The sequence below is a fragment of the Rattus norvegicus genome, chromosome 19 (assembly GCF_021556685.1).
Source record: "Rattus norvegicus strain SHRSP/BbbUtx chromosome 19, alternate assembly SHRSP_T2T, whole genome shotgun sequence".
Classification (NCBI taxonomy): domain Eukaryota; kingdom Metazoa; phylum Chordata; class Mammalia; order Rodentia; family Muridae; genus Rattus; species Rattus norvegicus.
The window spans coordinates 21,792,155-21,812,768 of NC_141552.1; the positions used below are offsets into that span (position 1 = coordinate 21,792,155).

A 20,614-nucleotide genomic window follows, 5' to 3' on the forward strand; every position below is an offset into this window, starting at 1 on the left:
GCTTAGTCTCACTTCTTTGCCTAGTCTTGCCTCAGTCGTTCCTGGTATCATGGGAATAACGAACTTATTATATCTTGCCAAAAGGGAAAGTGAGGTAATGCATATTCATGCCTATATAAGGGTTAATAAGCTTGCAGCTGCATGCAGTTGCATCTGCCTTTGCTCTGCATCCCCTGTGTCCTGGTTATTTGTGACCGTACCTGGGCCCCCAACACACTAGATGTTGACACGCATCACCCTTCTCAGTGTCAGGTTTATTTTCTTTCTTTTTTGGAATCTATGATGTGGAGGCGTATTACAGCAACAATATGAAATAGCAGGCGGGCATGTATGAAAATTGCTGTGTTTAAGCTAGGTGTGGGGACAAGTCCTCAAAGGGAGCTGTTAAGATGGGAAACAAATAATGCATTTGTTGCTGGAATTGAGTTGCCTCAGCTGTGTTGCTCTGCCTGCTCAGTGTCCATTCAACATCACTCTGTTTCTACAGAGGAACTCAAGGTTTGCCCCAGCTGCCTGTGAGCTGTGATATGGGCAGAGAAAGGCCAGGACACAGTGGTGATTTCCCACTCCTCAGTTATGCTGAATTTTCCACTACTGTACTTGTATACACAAGTCCAGTGTGGTCAGTTATTATAGATATTTGTCATTTCTTACAGAGGGCAACTATGATTGCCTACACCCAATTCTATAAAAAACAAAACTCAGGAAACCTGGCCCTTGGCAGCAATGAATCAAGAAATATCTAGGATGGTGGGGCATGAATTCTGCCAAGCAATGAACTCAGATAGGTGGGGTTGTGAGGAAGATGTATGGTTGAATAGCCCAATAGATTCACGTTGTATCATCTTGATTTAATCTAAGGACAAAGAAGTGCAGTATCTCTGATGGCTTTCTTCTAACCCCTTGAAAGGTTCACTGGGGTTTGACCTCAGTTCTTCATTCTTCTTGCTGGGGCAGCAACACTCAGGGAAGCTTGAGATTGCCATAGGCACAGTATTAGGCTAGAAATGCTGAGTAGGTGATACTAAGTTATTCAGATGGTGATACCCATTTCATTTGTTCTTAACGTGGACCTAAGGAAAGACAGATCGAGGTCCTTAGAATACAAAGATCATTTCCAGTTCTTTTCTACCTTTCCTGAATGAAAGACTGGTTGGCAGAGAATGGTAAAAATTCAAGAATTGGTAGATGATGCTTTGAATGAAGGGTGGGTTTCTGTGCTGGTTTTAGACAGGTTCTCAGTTACCCCATCTTGTTCTCTACGTTGCTCGTCAGGTTCACTTTGAGCTCAAATAAAGCTGCTTCCACTTTCCAACAGGTCGTCTTACAAAGGGGCCTCCAAGGACTGTGAGGACAGCATTAGCCAATGAGAGCTGAGGTGTGTAACCCACAACTATAGCTTTATCTGAAAGACCCTCAGACAGAGGAGACTCTCGCTCCAGTCCTGAGGACAATCACCACCCCATGAACACACAGGACTCAGTCTTGATGTAAAAACAAGAGGTTTACTTTGGGATACCAATGCACTGGGGCTCGACACGGTCCACACGCAGGAGGGATGTGAGGAGCCTCGAACAACAGAAATGTACAGCTTAAACAGTCATTTACGATCACACAGTTTCATTAGCTCAGCTATTTCGGTGCCAAGGATAACTAGGCAGATGTTTCTCATACTGGAATTCCTGGGATAAGGCCTTAACCACATCAATGTAGCTATTTCTGTAGGAAGGACGTCTGACTTGATATATGTTTTCTTATCCTGGGGTTCCCAGGACAAGGATCAAGGATATCTGTCTTGGCAGGTGTTTCTCTTCTGGAGTTCCCAGGACAAGGTTATAGCGATGTCAGCCTATAGCACAGCTGCATTCAGTACCAAGGACATCTTACTTCTATAGTGGTCAGTCAGCTTCCCAGAGATGTTTCCTGTCTTGTAATTGCCCTGCAGTAAATATGTTCTGTACCCTCTGTTCTTATGGTCGGGCAGCTTCCTAGAGAGTGGGTGGGAATGTGCTTTCTGTACTTTCTGGTCTATTGTCTAATGTCACGGGGCTAAGTGAGGGCCAGCTTAAAGGATTCTCATTCTTAAGAAATGGCTGTACTGATATCAAACGGGGATCTTTCATATCCACTTTCTTCCAAGTCTACCAGCCATCTCAGATTGTTGCTGTAATATGCCTGACAATCAAGGACACAGAAAAATAACTTGATACACAGCAAGGACATGGCAATCATATCCTGTGTCGTTATGTATGTTCTGGATGAGGTTTGTTAAAATGACAATATTGCACAAAGCTTTATATAAGACCCATCAAATTAAGGGTCACTATGCACTGTCATAGCTAAAATGGCCTGGTCAGAAGCGACCACTGGATCACTCTTCTGTAACTTCACATGAGAGGCTTGTGCTTTTTGTGTTTTTTTATTTTTCTGTTTTTTTCTTATTTATTTATTTATTTATTTATTTATTTATTGCTTTATATGTTTTCCGGAAGATAGTTCAAGTCATGGATCTGCCCCCAAAATCTGAGCTTTGCTACTAATACTGTAAACAGTATTAGTGTATGCATTCAATAAAATAACTGGTTTTTTTTTTTAGTACGATAGATGCTTTTGTGTTTTGTGGGGTGATCCATGAAACAGGAGTGAAGATGCTTGTTTCTTACTCTGTCCACTGAGTTATGTCTCTAGGCTTGTCCTACTCCTTTGGCTGCATCCCCCCCCACACATCTGCTGACCTTTTTATTTTTCAGATGAAATCACACGTTATAGCTTAGAGAGGCCTGTAAGCAATCCTACTTTGGTAACTTAAGTGCAAAGAGGAGAGCCCCACACTCAGCCTGAGGGTGCATTCACTGGTGGATCCAATATTTCAGTTTCCTCTCCTAACAGATCACCACATTGTTGCCAGGACCATAATGAATGCAATTCTTTCTCCTGAAGAATCTGGTGGCAACTGTCAAATGTTAAGCACAAGGCTTCAGGTTGTACCTATAACACACACCCACATTACAACCTACCCTACAGGCTATTTCTGGGTTTGATTTCATGCACCTGCACATGATGAGACAGGAGACCTCTTTGACTACTTATAGGAACTGGTGTGATTTCTCAGTAATCATTAATGGGTAATATTGCTGACTGAGGAGAATTTGAGGTAGGATGAAACATTTCTGTGCAGGGATTGGGGAGGAAGCACTCATTTAGATACATAGCAATGACTTAGGTTTTTCCAATCAAGCCTAGAGCCAAATTTGGCTTTGGAATCATGTGGTGCTCAGTGGCTATGCCACAGGGAAGTCCCCTGAAAAGGGCACATCAGCTTTTGCTCAGTACAGGGAGAACATTAGCAAGAAGGCAAAGTCTCTTATCCATGACATCAGCCGTCCCTTCGTGGACATTCTATTGTCTCCTAGAGACTTCTTGGAATCCCTGTGATGTCACCAGTATTGTTGTGACAACCAATTCCCTACTTTTTCTCTTAGTGTCCAAAGGATATATCCACAGACATGTTTGCCCGTCTTTGTAGGCACTTTGGGAGAGTTGATGTTGATAGAGAAGAGTCTAGAGTGAAGCAAACGAAACCTAAAGGTAATGATGGACACAGGACATGGGGAATGTGGAGTAAGTTCTGGGCAGTGTATGTTGAGCTTCCTGTCAGGGGTGTGTGTGGGGGTCTTCTGCTGGCCTTCTTAGTAATGGGCCACAACCACTGGAACATCTCCACAGATATTGAATTCCATGATTATCACAATTCCTGAAAGTCAAGGTTTTCACATCATTAGTTTCTCCATAACCACATGGAGGATATGGCAATGCCTATGCTATTATTGGGTGAACTTCTAGTCTTTACTTTTACAGTGCATTTGGTATGTTAAATTGATATAATAACACCATCAGGAGGCATGGAGGGTATAACTTTTCTGAATTAAACAGGGCATCAATGTACTTCACTTTCATTGCTTCTTTAAATTCAGTGAATATCTGACAGTCGTAAGAGGGAGAGAACTGTGCTCCTGGCATGACCTTATATTCTTAGAACTCCTCTGAATACCTCCGGGTGACGGGGCCAATCTTACCTTCATATAATAGAGGTTCTGTGTGGCAGATATTTTTCTACAGTAGCCAAACTATATGGAGCAGGTAGAGAAAGAGCCTGTAACCTATTGGCACTTCTGGGGCATTTGTCATTTCAGTAGGGGGAATTAATAAGTCTGTTGACCATGTCCTCCCCCTACATGACTTTTTAATGCAAAGTTATTGGACTAGAGTAACAGTGTAGGATATCTGAGTATCCCTGATCAATCAAGTCATTGTGGATGCTGAATTGATGATCTGACTTCTGAAACCAGAGGGGTGAGGGTCCTGAAACCAGGTTGTAGCCTGCTTACCTGATAATAATCCTGGAGAAGGCATCTCTCTGGTACTTGTAAGCCTGTGTGGACAGGCATGGGGAACACCTGGCTGCTTACATCTCTTGGTCTCTATATAGTAGTGGGGGAACTGTGATCCACTTAGGATGCCTCTTACACATAGACCAAACTCCTTGCAGTGACACTGGCTTCCAAGCATGTTCTCCTGTTTGGACCTCACTGTGGTCTGTGTATGCTCTATGCATTCGCCCCATGCGGGTTCACTTGTGTTCTTCTACCTACAGAGGCCCGCAGACAGACGTCATCCCCTGAAAATGTCCTAAACAAGGTGCAGGCCAACGAGGAAGAGGAGAGGCTGAATAGAGAACTGGAGCTAACTACCAAGGAGAGAAATGAGCTGACAGATCGCCTCCTTTATGTGACAGGGGGATCCATGAGTAAGAGGTATGCATTGCTCCAAACAAAGACCTTGTTCTAAACCTCATCTCCCATAGAGAGGAGATTCAGAACCTGACCCTTACTGAGGAGTGAGATTGAAAATGGACTCTCTGATTCAGCCTGTTGAAAATCTGAACTTGTGATCTGAGTGAAGATTTCAGGGATAAAGTCACTGGAGCATGAGTTCCCAGTGTACAATTTGATAGCCCTTGACAGGTGGTAGCTTTGCAAGGTTCTAGGTGTTGTGAGTTTGTGGAGAGTGTTTGTACTTGCTAGGAAGGTGACTGAACGCTATCATCTCATGGCAGCACCCTTAGGTAACAGGTCCCACATTGTTCATCTCCATGCTTAACTAGAAGGCCTGAGGCTCTGGCCTGTTCCTTCTTGTCTGTGTGCCTTAAACACTGAGACAGTAATGGTGCATACATTTCTAATGATTCTCATTGTGCTCTTTCCATATTTGTCTCTCTTTCTCATTCTCTGAGTCTGTTTAATTTTCTTTTCTTGTGGGTGTGTCCCAGTTTGTGTGTCTGTGTGTGCACAGGTCTGCATGCCTATGTACAACTTTTATATGTTTCTATGTCCCTGCACACTTGGAATTTAGGGGTCTGTTTTTTGACCTCAGGATTTACCTTTATAATAGTTTCATGGAGGTGTAAGTGCGTTATTTTGGAAGCCCCACTTTCAACAGTACAGTTCTTTGCCTGTGTGGTCACATTTGTCTATACATTTGTATGCCTTGAGCAGATTATAAGTTTGTGGCAATATCTGGTCTCATCTCCAGAATTATGATTACTGTCTGCCTCTAGAATATTAGTTATTCGGCTTGTAGCATTCCACTTGTCAAAACAGGAAAAATGAAATCAGAGGTTTCTGGATGTATGTGTGTGTGTGTGTGGTTGGGTAAGCTCTGTGGCCTAGGCTCTTGACCGCATAACAGGTTTGAATGCAGATCCAGCCCTCCTGATTGAAAAAAGTGAGCCAGGGAACCCTTTATCTGGGTGCTTAGCTTCTGTTGTCCTGGGCACACAATTCCAAGTTTCTGAAGCTGAAGAAGATCCAAATATGTAGAATTCAGAAAGTGTCCTTCCAGGGCTGGGGTAGTACAGGACACAGCCTGAGTTCATATAATCCTAAACCTCGATGTTCATTGGGTTCTATCTTCCTGGGGCCAGCCCCTACTTCAGGCCAAATCCATTTTATGAAAACTTGAAGATAAAGGAGAAAGAGGTCATGTCATTACTGCACAACTTAGACACAAAGAATATTGAACATCGTGAGAAATTTCAGGAGCTCAAGAAGGAGATTAACTTCTATCGGTAAGTACTGGTCAGAAGGGCCCATCACTTGTGGAATGGCCATGTCTGCCTCTCTTTGTTCTGGACCGGGGGGTCTGCAGCTCTGGGCCCATCTCTTCTGCTGTTTAAATATCACTGTGCCGTGGGTCTTTTGGACTCAGTTTCAGTTCCATATGAGACTGTCATTTATCACCACAGTGTCTATGCATCTTTAGAAGGCTCTGGATAGAACTACACAGATTCAGGCATCAGAGTGTTATTAGGCCAACCTGGGCCTCTGGGGTCATACCAGGTTTAACAAAGCTCAATGTGGGGACCACATGGTTTGCATGACCTCCCTTGGTTCTACTGTCCTCTTGTGGTTGTTTACTGCCTACTAATTGATGCTGTCCCGATGCATTGGGCTCTCATGGGTAGTTGTAGATCCCTTGTTCTTTTGGACAGACATGGACTCTTATTCGTGCTTGGGTCACAGAAACAATTTATTCTTCCCTGGATTGGCCGTTTGCTGTTTGTGCAGCAGCCTTACATGTATGGAGATGTATTCTATGAAGTCTTTATGGGAATCTGGGTCCTGGTGGAGTTTGTGGGATTTGGCAGTTGGAATGGGAGGAAGAGGCTTCAGTATCTTACTATGCAGAGTGTGTTTCCAGCAACCTGCACAGCCGGCTCCTGATGGACCAGGCATGTATGAAGAAGAAGTTGGTCACATTGAAGCAGGAGAGCAAGGAGGTACAGCGATATTTGTTTGAGTTGAACCCGAATGATGAAGACGAACAGGAGAAGACCAGCAACCTCCAGACCCAGCAAAATGTGGTAGGAACAAGCAGCTGAGTCAGATTAACAATGTCTGATACCATTTGCCTATTGGATACATCTTTGCTTCCCCTATCACCTTTCTAATCTCCCCACACCCAGTCAGTCACCCACCTCATGTGATAGAGTTATTCATTGCTCTGTCTATGCACAAGTATTCTGGGATGTTAACCACTCTTCAGAAACTGAATTATGGGCAATTATACTTCTCTGCCCTTTTTGAAACTGCAGTCCAGAAATGGTGACAGAGGAATAACATATCACATGACTGCATCTCCCTATCACAGATTGGATGCTATGAAGAGTTTTGAACGAGTTCTTGGTCGTGTGACAAAGGTCATACAGGGGTCATGTGATGGTTGGAAGCACCTTGTAGGGATAAGAACCAAGTGCAAATGGCAAATGAGTCCTGGTCATTGGCTTTGATCTGGGTATCATGTGGCCATCTCCTTTCTTCCTGCACCCCAATTAGGTCTCTCCCCATTTCCCCATTCTTGGTTTGCACTGGTAGAGTCTGAGGAGCAGCTTGTTCTCCCACAGTGCTGTGAGGGTTGCTGGTGATGTTCCTCAGCCTGCAGAGATATCAGCAATGATTTCAGTGAAAAGATCAGTGCTGTCTGTCCAATGCAGCTGAGGGGACAGAAGGCAGCAACTTGACAGCTGGTATGCATGTCCCCACCAAATCAGTGTCTTAATAGCTGCCTTCTCCTCCCAGGTCTCAGGAACTGCAGGAGACATGGCATAGCATGGATCCCAGGAAGACAGCCCCCTGAGGAATGAGTTTCTCTCTCAAGAGTTCCCTGTGACGACAATCCTCACAGTCAAAGACTTTTTGGGGGAATATTCTTCTTCTCAGATAATTTCCTCAATGTATAGAGACCCTAAATTTATGTATCCGTATGCCAGCCTATCTCCTTGAGGTCTTTCTCCTTTCTCATACCGACAACACCATTTGAGAGACAACTGAGGGGACTACCTGGACATCTCACGTCCTAGAGGAGAAACAGCACTACAACTGTGTTTCTAAATGTTCATTAAGAAAATGCTGTTAAGAAATGTTTTTGGTTATGATTTTCATTGAAGTTTTCTTTTTGTTATTTCATAGTTATATATTCTTGTTACTGTTTTTCATTTTTATACCATTTTAGTTGTTCATTTTATGCCTGTTTTTTGTTAAATGTATTCCTTATGAATAAAAATTGATTTGTAACTCTTGACTCTTAAGACCATCTTATTCAAGGGTCCTTTCCCCTCCTGTAGACTTAGAACTAACAGCTATATATATAGAACTTTACATGGTCCAGTGAATTCAAAGCCACCAAGGGGTACACAGTGTGATAGTGTCTTTTGTGTGGATAATGTGACTTTTTTTATGGACACACACTTTATGATGTAATCACTGCCATACTGCATCCATGCTGTCATGTCTTCTGCTCATCCTAGTCTATATCAGTCTACAACACACATTCCTTATTGACTGTGTGCACCAGATATTGAGTAACACACACTCATGCCTGTAGAGCTGCAGAAAAATGACAACTTTCACAAAGGAATATAGAATAATCCTAATGGAGAACCATGTGCCTCAGTTTTTCTTACAATACAGCATTAGTATTAAACCACAAAGATAATGACCATCAACGTCATTTTGGGAAATAGGTTTTTATAGGTGCTGTTTCACTTGATCATTCATATGCTGTGTTTTTTATTGTTGCTGATTATATTTATTTTTATCATTTAACTCAATGGATCTTTTTTTTTTCAAATGTATGTCTGGGCCACTCCTGAGTGCATTTCCCTTATGATCCAAAAGAGGGAATAGCATTCCCCATTGTAGATGATTGTTAGGGACCATGTGGTTCTTCTGAGAGAGCAGCAGATGCTCTAACCTGTGATTCATCACCACAGCTCCTGTAGGTAGCTTTTGTCCGTCCAGGGCATGTGCTATACTAGATGGACACGATCACCTTCAATTAAGGAGAGAGATCTCAGGAGATGTGTATGTACAGGTGGTTGAGCAGTGCCTGCTCAATGTGGCAGCCTGCTAGGCATCCACACCGGGCTCTGGTGCCTCCACTGCTCATTGTGCATTCAGGATCACCCTCCAGCATCACTCGGTTTCAATTCCAAACTGATCTTTCACTTACTATCGATGATTATATACATTAAGCACATCTCTTGAAATACAGAAGAGACTAGCATCCTTCTACAGGCCAACTTGGCATAATGAATTCTTTTGATAGAAAGCAAGATAATTATCTCAATCTATGCAGCTTAGGGAGGACCTCAAGACCATCCATAGTGAATGCAGACTGCAGCTGTGACCACATGTTTCTTTTCCAGAGCAGGTCTGTGCAAGCCCAGGACTTAGGTGGGACAGTTCAGTTTCACCTTTTACATGGAAATCTGTGATTGTATTGAGAAAGTATATGTTCCACGTGCCTCATTTCCAATTTATGGAATTAAACATACTTACTGTGAGTGGAGGTGACTCAGAGAGATAAAGTGAAGAAGAATAATCCAGTATGTCTGCAAACAGATGCTGTCCCATTAGGGCTTTTCAATGCTCAGCAGCTGGAGAAGCAAGGGAGAGGCATTGGTGACTCTCAGGCTTAGGTCCTCTAGTCATTGTAAGCTGAGCATGACACAAAAAGGGTCATAGGTATCACACTAGAATCTAGTAACTAGATTTAACCAACCTATCCCATTAATGCTATGTTTGGTGGTAGTTTTTGCCCTCTTAGGACCTGGAAGAGGCTTGGGGTTTTCTAATCCTACTCATAATTTATTATCCTACTCAACACTATGTGTTTTGTTCTGTTAATGCTAACAGCGGCATCCAATACCTAGGATATTTTCTACTGTCATGTGTGACATGAGACAAAACAGTCCCTGTCATCCCTCACCTGAATAAACTTCCTTAGAGTTCAGTGTAGTTGGAGGGTCCTTCTTTCCTCTCCAAGATCGAGAAACATTTCCAGTCTTCAGACAAGTGTGTCAGCCATTGTCCAGTGACTGTCTTGAGATTTCCACAATGTCAGCTGAGTGAGGGCAGGGCAGGGCTGGGCAGGGGACTGGGGCAGGGCAGGTCAGGGCTGGGCAGGGGATTGGGACAGAGTCCATGAGATGTCAGTAGGCAACAGGCCAGCTGGGGCTAGTGTGGGTACAGGGCTTCTAGTGTGGGTGTGAGAGGAGGAAATTAGGAATGGTCAGATTCTGATGCAGCATATAGGCGGGAAGGAGCTTAGACCATCTCAGTGCCATATAGGGACATTGTAGACACTGATGGGCAGTGTGGGGATTGTAGGGTCCCATATACTGCTCTCTGCAGGTGTCAGGAGAGCATACAGTGGCTCTGTCAGACTTATGACAATCAGGCAGGCACTGGGTGCAAGTGAGAATCATGGGACAAGCCCTGTGTGCAGCCTGGTTTTGGGACATTCCCAGGTGCCCCATGGACTGCAAAGTAAAGGCAAAGGACACAGGGAAGCCAGCAATTCCCATGCACAGGACATAAATACCTGTAGATCTTTCTAGAATTTCCATAGACTATCTGTCACTAGTCCTCATTATAGAAGGCACCAACATTCTGCCCTCTACTTCAACTTGGTGAGACAGCTATTCTAACTCCAGTAGGAAGGCCTCAGGGAAGACAGTAAGAACTCGCAGGTGACCCCTTTTACTATTGAAACAGGGTCTTCCTATGGAGCCTAGAGTGGCTGTAGGATCCTAATGCTCTTGCCTCACAGTGACTAGAATTCCAATCCACCCTCAAGAGCAGTTGATTCATAGCCAGATCTGATTAAGGACATGTGAGGCCCCAGGGTGCTAGGATTACCAGGGTCCTAGTAAGTTTCTCCAGCCTGAATTACAACCTGAGTTGGTGCTGCTCTTTGGTACACCGCCTGATGCCCACTGACATCACACCTTGGAACTCTTTGTCAAACATAAGCTGTTCTGGGAATGAAGTACCCACACAATAAAAACTGGTCTGGATACTCCTAGGTCAAGAATCCCCTGTTGGAAATGCCTTGGACCGCAAAATTTTAAATTCTAGATCCTTCTGGCTTTTAGAAGATTTATAAATACAAAAAAAAAAAAACAAAAAAAAACAAAGATGGGCATAGTAATTTAAGCCCGTGAGCCCAGTCATGGGAAACTGAGTCAGAGTGATGGAAGACTGTAAGTTCCAGGGCAACCTGTGTTTCAAGAAAAAAAAAAAAAGCATGGTGAAAATTCCACTCAAGTGGAAACCAAAAGGGTTTCACATGGGCCCTGCCATCCACTGGTCAGCACTCTCATCACCACAGCCACAGGCAGACACTGGGGAACATTTCCCACTGTCTCTCTTTGGGATGCAATCCACCCCATGATTCTATGTGAGGAATCCCCCAAAGGTTACATCATGTGAGGGACCTAGAAAGTTCCAGGATTGGGAGAATTTAGGAGTTTATAATTAGGGATGATCTACAGCTGTGGCAAAGTCTTTTCCCAGCACATGGCAGCCCTAGGTTTGTCCCCAACAGTAAAAATAAAATCCCCCAAAATAATTCAAACAAAATGTCATGAAGCCTGCTCCCTGACCAGTCTCCTCAAAAGTGCGCAGGAACCTGGGTCCACAATTAGGACCCAGCACGGCCTCTGTGACCCGTGAGAAGGGATCTAATATGGGAATTAGTACAGTATGACTTATCCTTGTGGATACCTTTGGTGACAATAACCACCTGACCCCTGAAAACCCATCTACCTGGGGGGCTCAGCACTCATGTCAGCCAAAAAGCCCAGATCCTAGGGCCAGCATGGGCAGGTGGTGAAGAAAGTTTGTCTCTGGTGAACATCAGTTGCTGCTCCTGATCTGACTCTATCCTCAGGAGACAATGTCACTCCAGAAAGTGTGGGTGTCAGCGGCTCTTCCCAGGCCAAGGCTGGGATACTGCTTAAGTTCCACAATGCACAGCAGTGCTCACTCTAGAACTCTAAATGTTCTACAGCTGAAAGGGTTGGGTGCTCTGCTGGCCACACCCCTCCCCTGCAGTATTTAGTGCACTCAGAGTGGTGCTTCAGATGTGAGGGACTTCTTGAGGCTACTCCCATGGAGAATGGCAGATTCATCAGAACGGGGCACAGGGTGAGTTCAGAGCACAGCTGGGAGGAATTTAGGGGTGCCAAGCCATGACTAAGACCAGATCCTGGGCTGACAGGCAGTTGAGCTGGAGAACTGGCATCCAAAGTGTGACTGCCTGAATTCCTCTTAGACCAAAAGCCCTGGATCTGAGCTACTTTGGTGCATTCTCCTGAGCAGGGTCCCAGAGGCAGCTCAGAATCGGGGCTGTGCATGGACTTTGGTGCTGGCAGCAGGTGGCTTAGCCATAAAGTGCGGAGCTTTCCCATCTGTGCCCACTCAAACTCCTCTGTTTCATTTTAGGTGTGTTTGGTATAGTTTTGAGACAGGTTATCTTGTAGCAGCCCAACTCGCTTTGAGCAACAATGTAACAGAAAAATAACCTTGAATTCAAGATCCTCCGACCCCTCTGTCCCAAGTCCTGGAATTAAGACCTCCAGCTATGACCATTTTACTGTAGCATAGGATCCATCTCTATTAGAGTGAGCTTTGGAAATACTGGAGCTCCGACTGTTCCTTAGAATTCAGGTTTCCTTAATTCTTAGCAGGAGTTTTGTGATGATGCTGATGAGAGAGTCAGGAGTTAGACTGGGAGAGGTAACAGTCCTGGCAGCCCTGAGTGCGCAGTGAAAGTCAAGACAGAAGCCTGCTGATTAGCACCTGAGTGAAAGTGGGAGGATTCAGAGTTCAAGAACAGACTCAGTTACATACTGAAGACCATATTGCAACATTTTTGTTTCATTTTTGGCTTGTTTTCTTTGAGACAAGGTGTTAATTTATAGCCCTGGCTGTCCTGGAACTCACAATGCCTCTACCATCCCAACGGATGGAATTAAAGGCATGTGCCAACATGCACTGCCACTAATTAATTTTTAATTAAACATGCTGGCACAATCCAGTAATCCCAGTGCTTAAGAGGCCGAGGCAGGCAGATATATGGTTTCCTGACAAGTCTGATCTACAGAGAGTATGTCAGAATAGCCAGGGCCAAACAGAGAAACCCTTTCTCAAAAAATAAACAACAAAATGAACTTGTTTTAAAGAAGAGAGGAACGATTTAACAGAAAATTAGAGACAAAGATACAAATGATATTGAGTAGTGCAGAGCCTAGCTTCTGAGATGAAACTGGACACAATGGGATTAGGGTGGGGATTCTCATCTTGGACTGGGAGACAGAGGGTGACTTCAGGCATGGAAGGCTCAGTCAATCATTAGTCAGGATTCTCAATCAAGAGGGTGTTGTAAGATCCAAAATGTGTGAGCAGTGTTCTTCTGCATGAGACTAGAGGAACCCGCCTACCCATACAAAACAGCAAATGAAGAGTAATCACAACTATACGTCTGGAAGTCCACAAGAGGTTATGGTCCACCTTAGTGTGGATTATTCAGAGCACAGGTGGAGAGGAGTAGAAGAGCTGATGGTGGCTGAGGCAGGAGAGGAGTTCGGGTGTGAATTTGAGCCAGTAAAGGAGCTTGTAGGTTGGGCAGAGCAATGAGAGGTGTAACAGCATAGCTGTTGAGATCCTTCAGATTAATTTGTCTTAAGATCCTCATGCCATAGCCAAGGACAGGAGTAGATCTGACTATTGGGTGGCTGGGCTCACATAGCCCAACAGGTTTGGCCTTGCATCTGTGGGATTCCAAGTCTCTCCCTTTAGACACAGCCATGGAGAAGGTGTAGCAGTGAATTTGCAATGCTTGGCTTATGGTGTTGAGTACTTCATGCTCCACAGAGCTAGGAAATGTCCTAGAAGCCAGGGAGGCTGAGCCATGATTAGGACAGGTCTCCAGGAGAGAGAAATGATAACCAAAGTCACTAAGAATTTCCTGAATCACAGTGTCTGTTAACCATATATTTTATTTACTTATTTTTATGGGCCTGAGTGTTTCACCTAATACATGCTTGTGCACCATGTGGTATGTCTGGTGCCCATGAAGTCCAGAACGTTCCATTGAACTGCAATTACAGGCTAATAGGAGCCACCATGTGGGCACTGGGAACTGAACCCTGGTCTTCTGCTCTTAGCCACTAAACCAACCATCTCTTCAGCACCCCCACCTCATTGTATTGTCATTAAGATTTAACCATTTGGCCTTCAGTATTTGAATTAATGAAGATGTGACAAGAGTTATAGTTACCATGATGGTTCAGGCATAGACAGGCAGGCATCTCATTGTATACAAAATATAAATTCTTTCTTTCTTTCTTCCCTTCTTTCTTTCTTTATCTTTCTTTGTTTTACTCTTGGAAACAGGGTTTCTTTTGTGTAGCTGACCTGGAACTAGCTCTGTAGAGGGAGCTGGCCTAGAATTCACAGAGATCTGTCTGCCTCTGCCTCCCAAGTGTTAGGATCAAAGGCCTGTGCCACCACCATCACACATCCTTCTGTTTTAAAGGAAAAATGTAGCCCTACATGGCAGCACGAGTTTAGTCCCAGTATAGACATTTTTCTAGAGTTCCTGAAGGGCTTGCTGCCTTCCCCTTTAGCCCTGGCTAACTGTGAGAGCTCCACACCTCTGGGGTTTGCTTCATAAGAGTCTGGATGATGAGGGTCACAGGCTGATATATCTGTGTACAGCAAAGGATGCTTGGTGAAGGTCAAGTGGGTACAGATCAGCAGGTAGATGCTCTGCCACCCAGCCTCATGGCCTCAGTTTGATCATGGGTGAAAGCAGAGAACTGAGTCCACATTGTGTCCTCTGCTCTCCATGTGCATATCATGGCACAGGAACACCACAAACTACATAAAATGTAAAATGCTGAAATGCTGAGAGAAGAGGCCTATGGTAGGCACCTCCTACTCCTGAGACTTCCAACCACGAAAAGCAGGGGGTAGAGAGTGAGGATGCAGAGTGCACACAGGTCAGGACAAGGCCATGTTACTGAAGCCTCCATGTGTGGTGAGCAGGCTCTGGGGCACCATGAGGGAAATCAGGAGCCTCTGGACTTTGTAGAATTACAGGGTTCCATGTTACCTCACATGCCCATGATTTGCCCCCTACTGCAGGGAGAAGCCAACACCAGAAGCCTCCAGCTCCCAGCCCTGCTTTTGCCATGTAGGTTGATCCAGAAGAGCTTGGAAGTCCCTGGACCTGGAGTCTCAGGTGGTTGTGAGCCACCTGACCCTGGTGCTGGAGACTGAACTCAAGTCTTCTGCAAGAGCAGCAAAGACCCGTGCGCTGCCTGGCCCAGCCAGGGCTGTGAAATGGTGTTTATTTTCATCTGAACAAGCCCAACAACAGTTTAGGTCCCTAGAAGCCACATAAACCTGGATGCAGTAGTGTCTGTCATCCAGCACTTCCCACAGGGAGATAGGAGCCTAAAGTGGACAGTCTCTAGGGTTAGGGGGAAGGGCTAGCCTAGCATACACAGCCATGGACGAGAGGTAGAAGGTGAGGACTTGTGCTCAGGTTGTCCCTGACCTTTACACAAGCACATGAGTACCTGTACTCACAGAAACGCCATACAGTCATAGGTGAGAAAAGAAATAAAAACAAACAATATTGAAAATACAATATACTGGGGCTGGAGGGATGGCTCAGTGGTTAAGACCACTGACTGCTCTTCCAGGGGATCTGAGTTCAATTCCCAGCAACAACACTGTGTCTTATAACCATTTCTAATCTCATCTTCTACCCTCTACTGTTGTGTCTGAAAACAGGGACAGTGTACTCACTCATATGGACAAAATAAATAGTTTTTGTTTTAATCCTTTTCTAAAAAAAGAAACCCATCTGTGACACATGATCATTGTGTGATTCCAAATGTCCCTAAGTCAGTACAGTACTATTGCTACATGGTCACCAGTTGTGTCAGTCTTGGTAGTAGAATGGCACAGTTGAAAATATGCTGGTCACAGTGACCAGGCAGCCTACAAAGCTAACAATGAGCAGAGAAGGCTGTGCTGTGTCCAAGTCCTCTACCCCACACTGCCACCTCATCCCTATGAATAGAGCAATAAAGAACAGATGAGGAATCGTCCAGGTTTCTTTCCTCTTTGATTTCTTTATTAACCTAGCCCCTGTGCTACATGTAACCTTGTCACATCTTCTGTCCCATTCCTAAGCCCTCATACCTGTCAGATAAGACAGGGATCTTGCTTTGGGGGGAAGCTCTGGTCCCTCTCTGTCCTAAGAGGCTCTGAGCCATCGCTGAAAGAGAGTCCTCTGAGGATTGAGGGAAGTCCATAGCCAGTGCTCTGACTTCCAGGAAGGTTTGAGGAAGGTGGTCCTCTTCTTGTGGTGCCTCTAGTAGGAGCAGCCCACACTTGGGCCCAGCTCCCACTGTCAGGAAAAGGTGGGTGGCTCTGGTATTTGCACAGCTCTCCAGCTGAATGAACAGTGCATCTCTCCTCTCTCTCTTGGAGGAAGTCTCCAGTCTCTGGTGCAGGTGCTGTTCCCAAGGCAAAGGAAAGGGAAGTGCAGAGTGAGGACTCCCAGGATCCTTTAAACCTTGTCTGCATTGTCTTCATTAATTTTTATGTTTAATTTTTATTCCATGTGTATTGATCTCATTGTAGGGGTGTGCATTCCAAAGCATGAATATTGAAGGTAGAGGAAAAAGCATGGGAGTCACTTTATCCTACCGTGTGGGGTCCCAGGCTCTGAACCGGGTTGTTGAGCTTGGCTACAAAGAGCTTTCATACTGAATTTCCTACTGGCTCCGATTTCAGGGAGAGTGTGTCATAGAGACCAGATTGGCCAGTAAACTACTGATCATCCTGCCTCAAGCATTGCCATCTAGTTCATGAAAGGTTGAGTTATTGACATGAGGAACTGGGGATGGCCCGAGGTGCATGACTGAGGCTATCTCTGCTCAGTGGCATGCCTTTGGGGACTGATAGTTTTCATCACTGAGATGTCATTTGACTGCAATGCTCCTCTGGAGAGAAGGAGTCTCTTTTGCCAGGGCATCAGGCTCTCCAGACAGGCCTGGAAGGTGGAGGTCTAGAGGCCAGGCCTGCATTCCTCTTCAGAAGCTGCATTTACCACTCTGGACAGTGCTATAGCACAGGGTCACATATCCAGTTCTACCCTGAGACCTGCTGATAAAGAATGTCTATCCTGGGACAATGTCTATCATCGGTTCAAGGTGTGGCCCAACCAACTTATTATAAAGGATGATAGTGGTTGGTTGAAAAAGGCAGTAACTTTCTATGAACCATATATTAAGTTTTTATGTATACTAAAATTAACAATGGAAAGAACAGTGGTAGGAGTGGAAGCTAGAGGACAACTGCTGAAAATGCTTGCTTTTGAAAATGCTAATAAAGAGTATAGGAGAGCATAATTACCTATAAAGGAGACTGGGGATATTAATGCTTATATGAAGGCATGTAAGTATATCTTCTCTGAAAATGGAAAGATGCATTTTTGGCACGTATTGATCCAGATAGAGTTATTAAATTATATATTGAAATACTCTTGAATATCCTATAGGCACTTTAGCTCAAGATGAGCTGCCTTTAGAATGGATATATATTAAATTTAACTTTAACAAAACATTAACAACATATGAGGAACAAATTTCTTTAATTATTCAGCAAGGCATACAAAGACCTGTTACAATGTGGGGATATGATTGTGCTGCTTTTGTTTTCTCATTAAGCAAAAATAAAGTGGAATATTTAATGCAGACGTCTGAAGTTTTTCAATTAGCCATGATTTCTTACACTAGAAATACTGAATTTCATTTTCCCCATAGTAAATTCTGGGATTGCTTAAGAAAACAAAAAAAAATGTGATAAATACACTAATTTCTGTTGACCCATTACCATCTGCCCTTACTGTGTTTACAGATGGCTCCAAGACCAAAGATCTAAGACAGATGGCTTATTGGACCAAAGATTAATTTTGGGGACAAGAATCTTCTTTTGGGTCAGTACAACAAAATGAAGTATTAGCAGTAAGTAATGTATTGCCGGATTTTACTCATGATGTAAAAATATTATAGCCGAGTCAGCTTATGTTGTAGGAGTAGTACAGAATATTGCAACTGCTGTTGTTTCTACATCTAAGCCTATATTAAATGTTATTCTCACATATTAAAGGACTATTGTTATTCTGAAGCTCCAGAATATTTTTTACACATATTAGATCACATTCAAGATTGCCAGCATCTTTAACACATGGCAATCATATGGTAGATCAATTAGTGGCATTTGCTACCCCAGAAGAAAACAGTCATAATCATGCCAATACAGGATATTTGCATATTAAATATAAGGTTCCCTATTCTGAAGCCAAACAAATTACTGCTAATTGTCTTATTTGTAAGCCTTCACTTATAAAATGTATTGCATCTGAAATTAATCCCAGAAGAATGCAACCTAATACATCGTGGCAGATGGATGGAACCCATATTTCTGAGTTTGGTCGCCTTTCATATATACATGTAAGCATAGATAATTTTTCAAAATTTGTATGGGCTACACCATTGCCAGGAGTACGCACTACTCATGTTATACAGCATCTATTGGAAACTTCTGCTGTTATGGGACCGCCTTCTAAAATTAAAACTGATTATGGACCAACATATATTTCTTATCAATTTAAACAATTTTGTCGGCTCTTCCGGGAAAATGGCGACTCCTGCAGGTGCTCCAGAGTTGCTGCCTCCATGGAGCCTGCGACCTCCATGGGCCCTGCTGGGGAACCCTGCCTGCGGGGCCAGCCTCAGCCCATGCACAATGTGCTCCCTGCCCCGTGGCTTTGAGCCCCCAGTTCCTGAGGACGTGGGGCGGCAGAGTTTGGCGGAGCTGTGGGAGAGGTTGAGGCGCCAGGAGAGACTTTTGGGCAAAGAAAAATTCATTTGCAAATTGCCCGACAAAGGTAAAAAGATCTCAGACACCACTGCCAAACTGAAAGCTGCCATTTCAGAAAGTGAAGAGGTCAGAGGGAGAACGGAACTACTTCATCCCGTCAGTGTTGACTGTAAGCTAAGGCATAAAGCATCCACAAGAGTTGATACCGACATAGACAAGGCCCAGAATTCTGACCTGATGCTTGATACTTCATCATTAGTTCCTGAATGTTTGTCAGTAGACATTGAATCATCTAAAACAACCTCAGAAACACAGGAACCTACACAGCTCACTCACAAAGGCAATGAAGAGACTTTGGAGACTAGCTGCACAGTGAGTACCAGCCCATCTGTCCGCATCACAGCCCAGGCTCCCCCATCTGAAGTTAATGAACATCTCCCCCAGCATTCAAGTCAAGCGGAAGAGGTTTCCAGCAGCGTCAACAGTCTGTTTATCACTAAATTGCAAAAGATCACAACTGCAGACCAGACTGAACCCTCAGAAGAAAACACCAGCACTGAGAACTTTCCAGAACTGCAGAGTGAGACTCCTAAGAAGCCTCATTACATGACAGTGATAGAAATGCGAGCTAGAAACCCAGTGCCCCCTCCTCATAAGTTTAAGACCAATGTGTTACCCACACAACAGAGTGACTCACCAAGTCATTGTCAGAGGGCTCAGTCTCCTGCTTCCTCAGAAGAGCAGCGACACAGGGGTAGGCAGCATCTTGATGATGTCACAGCAGCTCGCCTTCTTCTGCTCCACCACCTGCCTGCACAGCTGCTCTCCGTAGAAGAGTAGCTGGCTCTGCAGAAAGTGCAGAAGCAGATTTATGAGGAGATGCGGGCAAAGCTCGCAGCACAGAAACTATCCGAGAGACTGAATATTACAATCCAGAGCTACAATCCAGAAGGGGAGTCTTCAGGGAGATACCGAGAAGTGAGGGATGAAGATGATGCCCAGTCCTCGGACGAATGCTGAAAATGAGCGCTGGGAGATCCCGGGAGTTGACTGTTGAGCTTACATTGTCTCATCAAACTTCCTAACAAGTACCAAGAGTGTCAGACCTTGTTGAGGGACAGTAGTTCAAGTTACACAAAGGTAGCTACAAAATAAGAACCCAGTTTGTCTTTCAGAAGATGATCTTCACATGCTTGAACAGTTCAATATTTGAACATTGTGTTTGGCCGTATTGTGTTACAGTTTTGCAGTATATTGTGCATTGGTCTGATATTTTAGTGTGAGTAGAACACACGTTTTCTTTAAGATATCTGCTTTTTCCTTCTTCGTATTCTTATCAGATAGTACTGCTTACACCCCTTCTGGTGAAATACTTTGTTATCCCAGGCACCTAAAGTGAATTAGGAAGGCCTGGTCCCCTCACTCGAGAAATGAGGGGAACAGTCTAAAGAATGGTACGCATGCTTGCATGGACACATTCCTGAGACACTGGATGTGAAATGCCGCAAACAACACTCGGGAACCACCACCACTGTGTCTGCTGCTCTGTCCTCTCTTGGGGCGACTGCTGTCACCTGTGATGAGGTTAAGGAGCACTTGGAAGAAGTGCTGGGTGGGGAGGGTCTTCTGAGCTGGTGTGGGGAACTGCTCCTGGCTGCCCTAGGCTTGAACTCATTGCCATCTGGGATGATAGGTCCCTGTACAGGACACTCGTGCTTGGTAAGGAAACCGGTGTTTTTCTAAGAGTTACAGTTGAATTGTCAGTATATTGCTTTTTTTCCTTGTTAAACCCACAGAGGTGTTTA

General features: G+C 44.4%; 2 protein-coding genes and 1 pseudogene across 9 annotated transcripts in view; 2 read left to right on the forward strand and 1 right to left on the reverse strand.

Annotated features, from left to right (window-relative positions):
- Positions 1 to 8,132, forward strand: part of LOC147999098 (disks large homolog 5-like) — a 44,975-nt gene extending 36,843 nt beyond the window's left edge. For both annotated transcript variants that reach the window (XM_087596117.1, XM_087596116.1), the window contains 4 exons: positions 4,655 to 4,814; positions 5,984 to 6,127; positions 6,760 to 6,922; positions 7,638 to 8,132. In XM_087596117.1, coding sequence (XP_087452243.1) covers positions 4,804 to 4,814; positions 5,984 to 6,127; positions 6,760 to 6,922; positions 7,638 to 7,667 — 348 coding nt within the window. In that variant the 5' untranslated portion in view covers positions 4,655 to 4,803 and the 3' untranslated portion in view covers positions 7,668 to 8,132. The remainder of the gene's footprint in view (positions 1 to 4,654; positions 4,815 to 5,983; positions 6,128 to 6,759; positions 6,923 to 7,637) is intronic.
- Positions 1 to 19,551, reverse strand: part of LOC147999100 (disks large homolog 5-like) — a 37,378-nt gene extending 17,827 nt beyond the window's left edge. For 6 of the 7 annotated variants that reach the window (XM_087596065.1, XM_087596069.1, XM_087596064.1 and 3 more), the window contains exon 1: positions 19,507 to 19,551. The gene's annotated coding sequence lies outside the window, so the exon portion shown is untranslated. Of the gene's footprint in view, positions 1 to 9,398; positions 9,497 to 19,506 lie in introns of all 7 variants that reach the window. The other variant, XM_087596070.1, reaches the window with a different exon arrangement.
- On the forward strand, positions 18,735 to 19,859 carry LOC147999101 (DNA-directed RNA polymerase II subunit GRINL1A pseudogene; annotated as a pseudogene).
- The last annotated feature ends 755 nt before the right edge of the window (positions 19,860 to 20,614 follow it).